General features: G+C 45.6%; 1 protein-coding gene across 8 annotated transcripts; it reads left to right on the forward strand.

Moving 5' to 3' along the window:
* The first annotated feature begins 484 nt into the window (after nt 1-484).
* Nucleotides 485-8,015, forward strand: LOC123399608 (RNA-binding KH domain-containing protein RCF3-like). Of its 8 annotated transcripts, none has more exons than XM_045094005.1 (7): nt 485-1,022; nt 4,262-4,684; nt 4,940-5,191; nt 6,358-6,738; nt 6,946-7,040; nt 7,264-7,378; nt 7,580-8,015. In XM_045094005.1, the coding sequence occupies exons 1-7, from the start codon at nt 531-533 to the stop codon at nt 7,721-7,723; spliced, it is 1,902 nt and encodes a 633-aa protein (XP_044949940.1). In that variant the 5' UTR covers nt 485-530; the 3' UTR covers nt 7,724-8,015. The 8 variants fall into 8 exon arrangements, 6 of the variants coding, with proteins under 6 accessions (XP_044949940.1, XP_044949941.1, XP_044949942.1 ...); XM_045094006.1 differs by having other exon boundaries at nt 488-1,022; nt 7,267-7,378; XM_045094007.1 differs by having other exon boundaries at nt 488-1,022; nt 6,964-7,040.
* The last annotated feature ends 4,066 nt before the right edge of the window (nt 8,016-12,081 follow it).

Genomic DNA, 12,081 nt, shown 5'->3' on the forward strand with positions numbered 1-12,081 from the left:
TGGCAGCGACAATGGCAGCCGCACCCCATGGATTTGAGTCTGCCCCGCAACGCGCATGCCGTGACCACCGCCCCCGCCTGGTCCACCATCGCGTGCACGTCGCGCCCACCAGACCCTGGTCGCCCCGCGCTCGAGCATCTAGTCGTCGTGCCCGCTCGCGCCGCGCACGCCGCGACTGCCGCACTTGCTCGTGCCGCGCCCACCGCACCTGCTCACCGCGCCCCACGCCTCTCCTTGGCTGAGTGCCCCCGCGCTTCCCTAAACTCGTGAGAGGGAGAAAAGGAAGACCCCGCCGCCGCCACCGCCGTGCGGGCTTTTCCCGGCGGCGCTTGCCGGCGACGGCGAGGAGGGTGGGTGATCTGGGAGGGGGAGCTGGTGTGGCGGCTAATAGGATGTGAGCGCGTGATCTGATCCTTCGAAGTTCAATCGCACGGTGGATACCGTGCAGTCAAAGGCGCAACCCAAACTGACGCGGTCAGCCGGTTTTCTTTGTTAGGATCAGTAGGGTTTTAGCTCAACCGCCCCACCCCATGGAAATCTCCCCCACCTCCGCCCCGGCCGGCGCCGCCGGCGCGGCCGCACCCGCAACCCCCGCCTCCTCCTCAAATCACCCCCCGCCGGCGAAGCGCCCCAGCATCACGCTCCGCCTCCTCTGCCCCTCCAGCCGTGCCGCTGACCTCCATCCTGCGCGCGACCTCCACGTGGAGCACCCCCCCGTGGGGGACGAGGCCGTGCTCGTCGTATCCGGGCCGGATGCGCCGGCCGCGGCCGTGAGGGTGTGGGAGCGGGTGGTGGGGCACAGGGTCGGGGGCGACGAGGCGGGGGAGGGAGAGGAGGAGAAGGAGGTGGCCGGAGTCGTGGGCTGCCGGATGCTGGCGGCCGGGGGGCAGGTGGGCTGCGTGCTGGGGAAGGGCGGGAAGACGGTCGAGCGGATGCGGCAGGAGAGCGGCGCCCAGATCAGGGTCTTCCGGAACAGGGAGCAGGTGCCCCCCTGCGCCTTGCAGGGGGACGAGCTCATCCATGTACGCATCTCAACTCCCTAGGCCTTTTTGTATGCAAAACAAGATGAATATGGGTGTTTCTTGGTACTGTATAATGCATCAAACAAGTATTGCGCTCGCTGGATGTTGCTTGGTGGCGTATAGTCAATGAAATCAGTGCTGTGCCCGCGTGGGCAATGTTTAAATTGTACCCTTAAATTCAGTAAGAAATTAGCGTGGTTTAGGATTGCCATTTAAATGCTTGCTTGAACTGTGCAATTAAATTTTGTTAGGAAATAATAAGATTAGGATTGTCATTTACCACTCTGGAGTGCATTTCGTAGGTAATTATCAACATTAGTTATGTGTTGCAAAGGATGCTTTGAGCGATTTGAGTCACTCAATTAGGTATGTATAAAGATGTGAAGCAATTTACTAAGACATTCACTACAGCGCGTATACACACCGTGCGATGTTCGTGCAGCCGCTGCCACTTCCTTGTGACGTTGGCATCCACGGGAATCACGTGGCGCTGCCTCAAGCACTCGGCTGATCATGTGGAGGGGAGCCAGTCGCGCTATACGTTCGCGCGTGATGATTCCTGATTTTCTAAATATTGAAAGGAAATGTCCTTATCTGCAGCATTAACCATCAAATGTAAAAATAATTCCTGTCGAATCTGTGTCTCTTGCATCACGGAATGATCAGTGTTCAAATTATCGGCCAGTTACCTGGCGTATCGGACAGTTAATTGTATCTCGGCCACCTGCCGATACGAAAAGCATCTATTCATGCAGTTAACTGGGTGGGCCAATTTATCGGTCTGTCAAGCTGATTAATCGTCTGTCAGACGAATTATCAGCTGGGCCGACCGACTGCCTGGGCATTTTGGCCCAAATTTAGCCCGTTCCCTCCCTTCTTCTGCAGCAGCCCGTGCATTAGGTTAGCCCGTTCCCTCCCTTCTTCTGCAGCAGCCCGTGCATTAGGTTAGCCCGTTCCCTCCCTTCTTCTGCAGCAGCCCGTGCATTAGGTTAGCCCGTTCCCTCCCTTCTTCCGTAGCCGCCTATGCATTAGGTTAGCCCATTCCCTCCCCTTCTCCCTTCTCCCACTCATTCTCCTTTTCCTCCCGCTCATGGAGGAGCAGCCGCCGCCCCTAACCCTAGCAGCCGCCAGCGCCGTCCCCTCCCTGAGCACCCAGCGGCACTGTCCCTTACCCGAGCAGCAAGATCCCCTCCCTAGCAGCCACCAGCACGCCCCCCAGCAGACACATCTCCACTCCTCCAGCTGCTTCGTCGCCGGCTCCTCCTGTCCTCTGCCCATGGCGTCGCCAGACAGCGAGGTAAACTCCTCTCCTCTTGCTCTTCTGCTGCTGTGCTGCTATCCTATGCAGTATTTAGTATGTATTGATGTTATGGATTTGGCATTTGTAGCAATCTACGGCTGCTTCTACTGCAGCAAGTGCTCCAACATTGAAAAAAAAAATCAGATGCAGCCTAGGGTATATAGATATGTCCCTAGTTAAGCTATAATGGGTTACCAATAAATGCAGTTAATAGACTGGTAAGTTGATTAATCCCTATTCAGCACCCGGCTGATATGCTACGAATTACCGATATCCTGAACATTCAGTGAACATTTCGATGTCCCCCCTCTACATCAGGAGACAACCACCTGCCTGAAATGGCTGCCTTCCCCCAAGCGGACCGTCGAGCATGAAGCCATGAACTGATGCCGTTCGTTTGAACACTGTCTTATCGATGGAAGGCTCACTGCTGATTACCTGCATTTCTCAGGCCCAAATTTACATGCCCTTTCGTAGACTTGTTGCTAACCCCGACAGCCTTTAGGAGACCCAGATCAAAAACGTCATCCCCTTCTCCATGAACTTTCATGCATATCATGGTCTTGCCCTGTGTGGCTGTGTGAACCCATTGAATCCATACCGTCGTTGTGATCTTGTTGTTCAAGGCCTTGGCGCCGGCTTCACCATTAGCTTCAGCCTGCTCCATGGATGCCGCTTCCTCGCTGCACTTTGCCCTTGTCAGCAATGACTCCCTCCTGACCCTCAACCTTGTCCCGGGGCTCGAAAGCCCTGTTGTCTCCTCCTCTAACGTGCGCTTCAACTGCGCCCAGTCACAATCCCATGACTCCCCCTACCATCACTCCAAGGATGATTATTCCATCATACCACTGCGTTGTTCAGCCCCAGGGCGTGGATTGCCCACTTCACGGGTGACACGTAGGACAGTGCAACTTGCAGATGTGGTGTAGGTTAGTTCCCTGGGGTGCATCACAATATCACATGTCTTCTGACGAGGACACGGTTATGCATATGGCATGAAAGGATGACACTTTTGAGGAATTTCAGCAGGAGAGCGTGCTCAACTGTATGTGTTTCACTGTTCACACCCCATCATGCAAGGCGCTCATTTTCCAAATATGTTGACCGTTTGATTTATATTGATGTAATAGTTGTAATTCTGGATATGATGTGGAACAATGATGATTCTGCACTAGGAGTCAATTTTAGAATAAGAGATATTTTCTCTGGGTGGTGAGCTGAAAGCATAGAATAAGACATAGTTTTATAATGCACTCGTGTGCCTGAGTCAGCATGGTTTTGCTCAAAATACTAATATGCGTACTTGCGAATGAACTTGACCATATGCTGCGAATTGGAATATCATAAAATGCTGGAAAGAAGACACCGTTCTAGCATGATGATTTTGGTAGTCATCTTCATAATCTATGGTTGGTTTATGTTAAAGGTCATGGTCTTCTTGTGTACCTCAAATACATGTGCCCGTATTAGAAAATGAGCTCTGAATGAACCAATCTTGCCTGCTTTATACTTTGCTCAAATTTAATTCAAAGTTGGGCACATAAAGTGGGCTCATTCTCGTGATTTCTGATCAGAACCGTCTTATCGGTGATACGTTGTTAAGACACGGAAACAGTATTAAAGGTTGATTGTTCTTGTTGCAGAGATGCAGCGTTCATTACAATCGAGGCCCACCCCTCTTACTTGTGAACCTTTTACACAAGCAGTTTTTTTTTTCTCACCAAACCATTAGGCAAGCAGAGTCTTGCAATTTCTAAAATACTTGTGTGGATTGCTTGGATATTAATCAGTTCTACCTGTTGTTATATTTAACCGGTAATGGCTTTTTTTAGTATTGCAGTGCTTAAGATTTGCTGTTATATTGACATGTTAAGCTTTAACTTGGATATTTAATCTTTTGATTTCACCTTATTCTAACATGACGATGTTTTCCTGTTAGATAAGTGGGAGCTTTTCTGCAGCAAGGAAAGCGCTTTTATTAGTTTCAACCTGCCTCCAAGATAATCCTAGGCCAGACACAAGCAATTTTCCATCTGGAAGACCATTCGGGCCTCCAGGCAGTGGAGTTGGTTGTCCACCTGGTGTGGATCCTCATTCTCAAAGAAGCTATTTACCACCACCACATGTTCCTGACTATCATGCAAGGAATTTTTCAAGCAATGGTGCTGCCCCTGGTCCTAGATTCTTTGTTGAACAAGAGATAGTGTTCAGAATGATATGTTTAAATGATATGGTGGGCGGCGTAATTGGAAAAGGCGGTTCCACTATCCGCGCATTACAGAGTGAAACTGGTGCTTCAGTTAAGGTTATAGACCCTGTTGCTGATTCGGATGAGCGTATAATTGTGATATCTGCGCGTGAGGTGTGGCTCTAACTTAGAAAGAATCACTCATTTTCCTCTTATATAGTTTTAAGTGATGAAAATCTTATATTTCCTGTGCGAAACATATTTTGTATGGATCTGCATGTTGGTGAATACTTGCATATCATAACAATGCACAGCAAGTTGGATGCTGGCTCTATCCTGCAAGTATCGACAAGGATATGGGGATAACTTTGTCCATGCATTTTCTGTTGTCCGAAATGTTTATGACGGATGCAATTTTTGTTTGTGCAGAATTCTGAGATGATGCGTTCTCCATCTCAGGACGCATTGCTTCGGGTATATTCTAAAATCTCGGAGGCATCTATGGATAAAAGTTCTTCTGTACCTGCAAGGCTTCTTGTTCCAGCGCAGCATATTGGTTGCCTACTTGGCAAAGGTGGATCCATAATTGCAGAGATGAGGAAGCTAACAGGAGCCAGCATCCGAATTTTTGGGAATGAACAAATTCCAAGATGTGCACAACGAAATGATGAGCTGGTTCAGGTATGTTCCAGCTCCACTAATCAACCACTCCAGCTTTTGACTTTTCGTGCCTTTGTATGTTTCGATCTCGTGGACATCACAGTTATGTCTAGGTTACATGCCCTTTTTATAGTTCACTAATATGCCGGTAACCTGCACGGGTGGGCTGGGGGTTGCGATGTTGCATGCATATAGTGTTGTAGAGAAAAAAATGCTGGGTAGTAAAGATAGTTGATCTGAAGTGTCAGACTCTTAACTGAAAGAAACTGTGTTAGATGGATTGTCTGTTGGTGTATTTTCCTTAAAAGCACTGAAGGTTCATCATTGAGTGTAAACTTAGTTTACTCCACAACAAATAACACAATGTGTTAAGAATGTTCATTTAGTATGAAATGGAAATAACATCATGCATCAGCTTCAATTTGTATCAGCAAAAGGTCTCGCATTGAATAATTAAAAGTCCTTTCTACCTTTTTTAACATACACCAGGATTCAAAGAGAACTACAGAGTGCATTTTCTTCCAAAAAAAAAAGGGAACTGCAGGATGCCTTTGTCCTGTGAAGTAGTACAAGAGAACTAATATTTTCTTCGTTCATGTACTGTAGCTATGCTGGAACTCTTTCATGGTAATTTCTTAACTGCCATGAAAATAACAGTACGCGTCAACTTCAAGTTGTATTAGAAAAAGGTCTTGTGTTAAGTATTTAATATATTTTTTCTACCTTTTTTAACGTACATTAGGATACAAAGTGAACTATAGGATACCTTTGTACTGTGAAGTACTCCCTCTGTCAACTAATATAAGAGCGTTTAGATCACTAAAAGTGATCTAAACGCTCTTATATTAGTTGACAGAGGGAGTAGTATGAGAGAACTAATATTTTCCCGTTCATGTACTGTAGCTGTGATGCAACTCTCTCATGGTATTTTTTTAACAGTACCTATTTTATGCTCCAAGTCCTCCATTTGGAACATGATCTGAGTTAGTTAGTTCCTTCAAATTGTTTCCCTTGAACCTTCCTTCTAAAAAAATACACTTGTGATGCATATGTGCGTCAGTCACTATTTTGATATCATACTTAACAAATATATGGTCACCCAGAAGAAAAAAAATTAGGAGATCGCTTAAGGAGGATTGTTGAGTAGATGCAGTTCAGACTATAACTTTCTTGAGCCCTTGTTGCAGGTCACTGGTAGCTTCCAGTCCATCCAAGATGCATTGCTTCATATCACTGGAAGGATTAGAGATCTCATCATTCCCCCGAAGCCACATCCTAGTGGAGGCATGCCTCCGTATCCACCTGTTGGGAACCCTTCCCATCACCAGTCAAGACAAGAAGCTCCATCACATCACAGTGGAGGCATGCCTCCCTATCCTATGCATCCTTTCAGACCTAATCCTCCTATGGGTCCTTTTGATGTGGCAGATCCTCGACCACCTGGCCCACCTCCTTCACATCCAATGGAACACATGGGTGCTGATAGGATGCCCTACCCATATGGTTGTGAACAAGGAGGTCCTCGTCCTTTTGTTGAGCAGCCATCACCAAGAACCTGGGCTCCTGAGGTTAGTACATGGAGAATGCTGTTTGACATAAGTAAGCATAAATAATTTAGAATGCTGTTGGTAGCATATTGTGCACAAAGGTCTCTATTAAGAACTTCCACTGTCAAGTAACTCCCAGTAAAGGTTGCAGTTTAGGATGATCTGCCATTGGACTTTGTTCAAAACAATATCATTTGTAGGCACTGTGGTTGAATGTCCAAGAATCAGGTCCCTTATCATGTGCAGGCACCAGCAACTGACGCTCCAAGAAGCATGCCTGACACAGTACCAGCTGTAGATTTCAGAAAGGGGCCAGTGTCAAGGTAAGTTCAATGCTAACTGTTTGATTCGGCTTTTCCCATTCTTTTTTAATCATTACACTCTGGCTGTGAAACTAGAATTTATTATCAGATGATATAAATACCATGTGTACGATCTATGCGGAAGTTCTAGTCCATTGATAACTGAATCTGTAGGAGTGCCATACTTGAACCCGGAAAATTCCTTTTCTTAAAGAAATTAACACTGTTTTTCTGACATCATCAGCAGTGAAAACCAAGTGGCTACACCAGCAACTACAACAACTGAAGTTGTTATTCCTTGCAAGTACATAGGTTTTGTTTGTGGAACCAATGGCAGTGACCTCGACGAGATAAAAAAGGTACTTGCACTCTCTTGTTTATTGTTTACCTACATCAGATTAAACAATACTTTCCCATGTATTTCAGCTTTCCATCACTCTTGTAAACTCACTTGAAACAGTCCTTGAGTCTTTGGCTGCCTCTGGCTCTCTAGCCGTAAACTCTATGTAACTCGTTTAAGGAGCATCCGTTCACAGGGCTGACAGTATTGCACCTTTCAGATATCCGGCGCTGCAATTACAGTACATGATCCAAAGCCTGGAGATACAAATTCGACAGTTATTATATGCGGAGACCCCGAACAAACTAAGAAGGCGCAGAGCCTGATTCATGCTTTCATTTTTTGTGGTCTGTACCAAAAATGACCCGCGGCAGTGGTGATATTCGCCATCATAGAACCGTGGATCCTCCTCGGAGGTCTTCCACCTTGAGAGTTTTTTTCCCCTTTCCCTGAGAGGTTGTGTGTACATGTACAATAGTGATTGGGTTGTCTGTAGATAGGATTGAATCGGTGGCTGGACACACATGCAGCGCCATTGTAAGTTGTTGAGTCGATAGCTGGACGCATGGCGCCATTGTGTTGCTCAAAATTGATGGGTGGACAGCACCGATGTAAGTTGTTGTGTTTGGTTGAGGGAATTACCACCACCGATGTAAGTTGCTGTGCCTGTTTTCTTGTGTATGATCATTCATGGTAGGGAGTTTCCAGGAAATGCCATGGTCAGGCAAGGACAAGTTTCCAGCTGATGCTGCAAGACTTGACCTGCAGGATCAGAGACTGACCCGAGTCAACCGCTCCTCACCCACCCCACCCTGAGAGGGAGACTTGAGTTCAAACCATGTGCAAGGCCTTCGTTTGGAGCTCAGGAACTTCATGAAAACTAGTGTACGCGCTAATAACTGACAGGAATTGCAGCGGGGCCTGAATTCCTTTCTGGACAAGGCAGTTTCCGGAAACGCCGGAGAGCCCCGGCATCTTGGAATATGCATGGTGGTACGGACCGTTCCAAGCTACCAAGCGGACACGAAGAACCCACAAGGAGAAATGCACAGCCAGGACCTAAGCTAGACTTTGGCAACTACTCCCTCTAAATATAAGTCTTTTTAAAGATTCCACTACATATACAAAGTAAATGAGTGGATTTATACTTTAAAATATGTCTACATACATCTGTATGTGATTTTTAATAGAAATTTCTAAATATACTTATATTTAAAAAAGGAGGGAGTAGAAGAAATACACATCCAAGGCTTTTTGGTGGGTCTTCCCAGAGGAACTTCCAGGCAACTGCGAGCTTGACATTTCCAGGATCTTGTTGGTATGCTTTTCGGATGTACCCCCATTAATCAATTATCTATCGCCATGCCTTGGGCAAGATTACAAAGTGAAGCATGCATAGGAGTTGGCCACCTGTCATTTACGGCCTTGTAGCCCGGCAAGGAAGAGTGTGTGAACAGTACTCCCTCCGTCCATGTAAATGAAGGCTCATAAATTTTGACGATGCATTGTTTGACCAAGTTTTCATGGCAAAAAAAATATATATCAACAATTACAATGTAAATACTTCCTCCGTCACAGTTTAGAAGGCATACACATGCACGTGTACCTAGATTATCTATTTGACTTATATAAAATATATTATTTAATATAAAAATTATATCATTAAAAAAATAGAACATCTAAAGTTTCTAATGATATATTTTTTATTATATATGCCTCTTATTAAATTGGTCAAATTGACGACCTAGGTAAATGTGTCGGACTTGTAAACGGAGGGAGTAGATAGGATACGAAAAATATAGTTTCTTGTGTGTCCAATGATATTAACTTGGAATTATATAATTCTAGAGAACTTTTCATATTACAAACTTGGTCAAGCTGTACACTGCTTAGTCCTCGTTCCGACGATGCGTCTAGCATCATCAGAGGACGTGTGGAGATTTTTCTCCGACGGATCTCGTGGAATTCGGTCGGCGTTTGTCTTCAGTGAATCCACTTGGATCCGGTTGTTCGTGTGTCTTTAGGTTAGATCCTTCCTATCTACACTTTCTTCATCGGCGGCGGCTGCTGTTCTAGTGCGCTGGTCCTCTTGGGTCTTGGTATGACGACTTCTTTACTGTCTATTATAACAAATTTTGCTCGGCTCCGATGATGAAGGGGCGATGATGACGGCGCGTCTTTGGTTCGTTCTAGTAATTGTAGTTGTTGGTAGGTGGTTTGTAGACCTAGATGTAATTTTTACTTTTAGTGTTCTTTGTACTGTCTTGACAGTTGATGAATAAATCAGAATTTTTCCTCGTAAATAAAATAAAATTATACACCGCTTGATTTCAAATAAAATATATAAACTTTCCTTACAGACTCAGGGAGTACACAATAACCTCCCATGCCACGTTGCTACATGTTATCCACTCCAAAATGATTTGTGTTGGCACTCGAGTGATATTAATAATTCATGAAAGTGCCAATTCTCCACTTGGCAACGACGGTGAAGACGTTTTGCTGCAGCTGTGTCTGATTTTGATACAACCGACAAGATTTTTAGCTACATCGTTCATGGCAGAGCGGCGACCCGCGACGATGGCGACAACATTTGTGCTACAACCACCATCATTTTTTGCTATAACGGGACAAGAAATTTGTTACATCCTTCGTGATGGAGCAGCGACCCACGACGACGTTTTTGCTACAACCAACATCACTTTTTGCTACAACCGGGCGGGAAATTTGTTACATCTATTTTGGATGGTAGAGGCTGGTGGCCGACATTCACGGGGATCATGAGCGATGAGCGTCAGCAGCAAGGGGCGACAGGCATTGCACTGGGATGTTGGAACCATAACGCGTTGACGGCCGTAGTTGCAACAGGCGACGACCTGCGGGACCAGCATTGTGGCGAGTTAGGCGAGCAACGGTGATGGTTGGAAGTGCTCATCCATGATGGTGTCAGATTTTGGATCGCAGAGGCTTTTAAGCTCAACGGCGGTGTGCTTCGAGCTCGTCGGCGACGTGCTTTGAGCTTGCCGGCAATTGGTTGGGGCGCGGTCAACGCGGGGGGCACACGGGGATGCGCTGGCGACAGAGAGGAGCGAGGGGAGGAGGAAGATGCAATACAGTAGATTGAGCCATTGACCTGCCTCATCCGACGACTGTCAGGAAACGAATCAAAGGGCTACACAGCACCGACCCAAATTTGGGCCCGTGCGCCGACGCCTATCGCTACCCTTTGGTCAAATAATAATAAGTGTACATATAGCGACATGTCTCAAAAAGAGTATAGATATACCGTCAAACTTTCTCTAATTCATTTTATTCATTCACAACCTATTTGGTCATTTGTTTTATATTTAGCGTTGGATGTTGTCCAATTATTATTTTTATCGGGTGGTCTGGCGATCTTTAGGGTTAAAAAAATGTTAAGTCATAATCATTTTATAAGTTTTATAAAGTTATTATGATTTTCATTGATATTTGTTATGAAAAGTATCAAATTTTCTTAATCATGTAGATCATCTTGTGGTCTCTGTTGCTACTTAGTTGTTATTTTTAAATTATTTATAGTTAATTATAATATACTTCCTCCGTCCCTAAATAACTGTCTTAAATTTAGTAAATTTTGCATTAGAGATAGTACAAAGTCAAGACAGTTATTTTAGGACGGAGGGAGTATTCACGTAATCATGAATTTTATGTGAAGACATGTGTGTGCACCGTGTGTTACACACACTCACATCGCTGTGCATGAAACACATTAAATGGCTTGGTGAAAAAGAACTTGTGAAATAAGAAATAACATAAAATATTTGTTTTTATTATCGTTTACTATGTTCTTTAGTCTTTGGGTGTAAGTGCAACATAAATATTTTTTATCACAATACAAATGAAAGCGTTCATATACACACGCATACACTCACTCTTATGAACGTATACATACATCATATCATTATAAGCATTTTTGAAAGATTGAACCAACATATCATCTTAAAATTTACAAAATCATCTTAGACGTCTCGTCACCAACGAAAACTTCTCCTTTCATTAAATGCACATCATTAAAATCCTTAAATAAATTCAAAAATAATACGACTACAAGAATTTAAATTCTGATGGACTCTGGATACTGCCGTTCCTCTAACCATTCAACGATAGATTGGTTCGCAAGTGCAACATGAGTTTATGTATGTAGTCATACTGCTCTTGATCGCGTGGGACGCCGAGGGCCAAACAAGTTAACGTGCAACTCACCATCGTTGACATTTCGCGCCTAGGGACCATACATACCGGCAACAATCCATACCTAATAATAAAGCGGCTATTGCTTCCGTCGGAAAATCCACCGCGGCATTTTTATAAAAAAGTGTAATTTTCGCGAAGACCCTGGTCCACCCTGGCTTGTGCCCAGGCCGCTGCCACACCACTCGCCGTTGCGGCCGACCTCAACCACCACTGTTGTCGATCTCAACCCACCCGCCTCCGCGGCCGTACCTCTGCCCGCTTGATGCCCCCGTTTCGGCGCTCGAGCACAGCTTCTGGATCAAATCAACGCGACAACTACAATGACTGAGGCTGATGCGTCTGCTCAATGCAGAACGACGGTGGCGCGCGGATAAGGCGCGGCGGAGCGAAGTACTTGCAGGTGGAGGCGGGCCTCCATGGGTCACACGGGGAACTCCGAGGTTATGGCGCGGCAACGACGACTCCTTATGGCCAGATAGAGGCGCC

Source organism: Hordeum vulgare, chromosome 5H (assembly GCF_904849725.1).
Source record: "Hordeum vulgare subsp. vulgare chromosome 5H, MorexV3_pseudomolecules_assembly, whole genome shotgun sequence".
NCBI classification, from domain to species: domain Eukaryota; kingdom Viridiplantae; phylum Streptophyta; class Magnoliopsida; order Poales; family Poaceae; genus Hordeum; species Hordeum vulgare.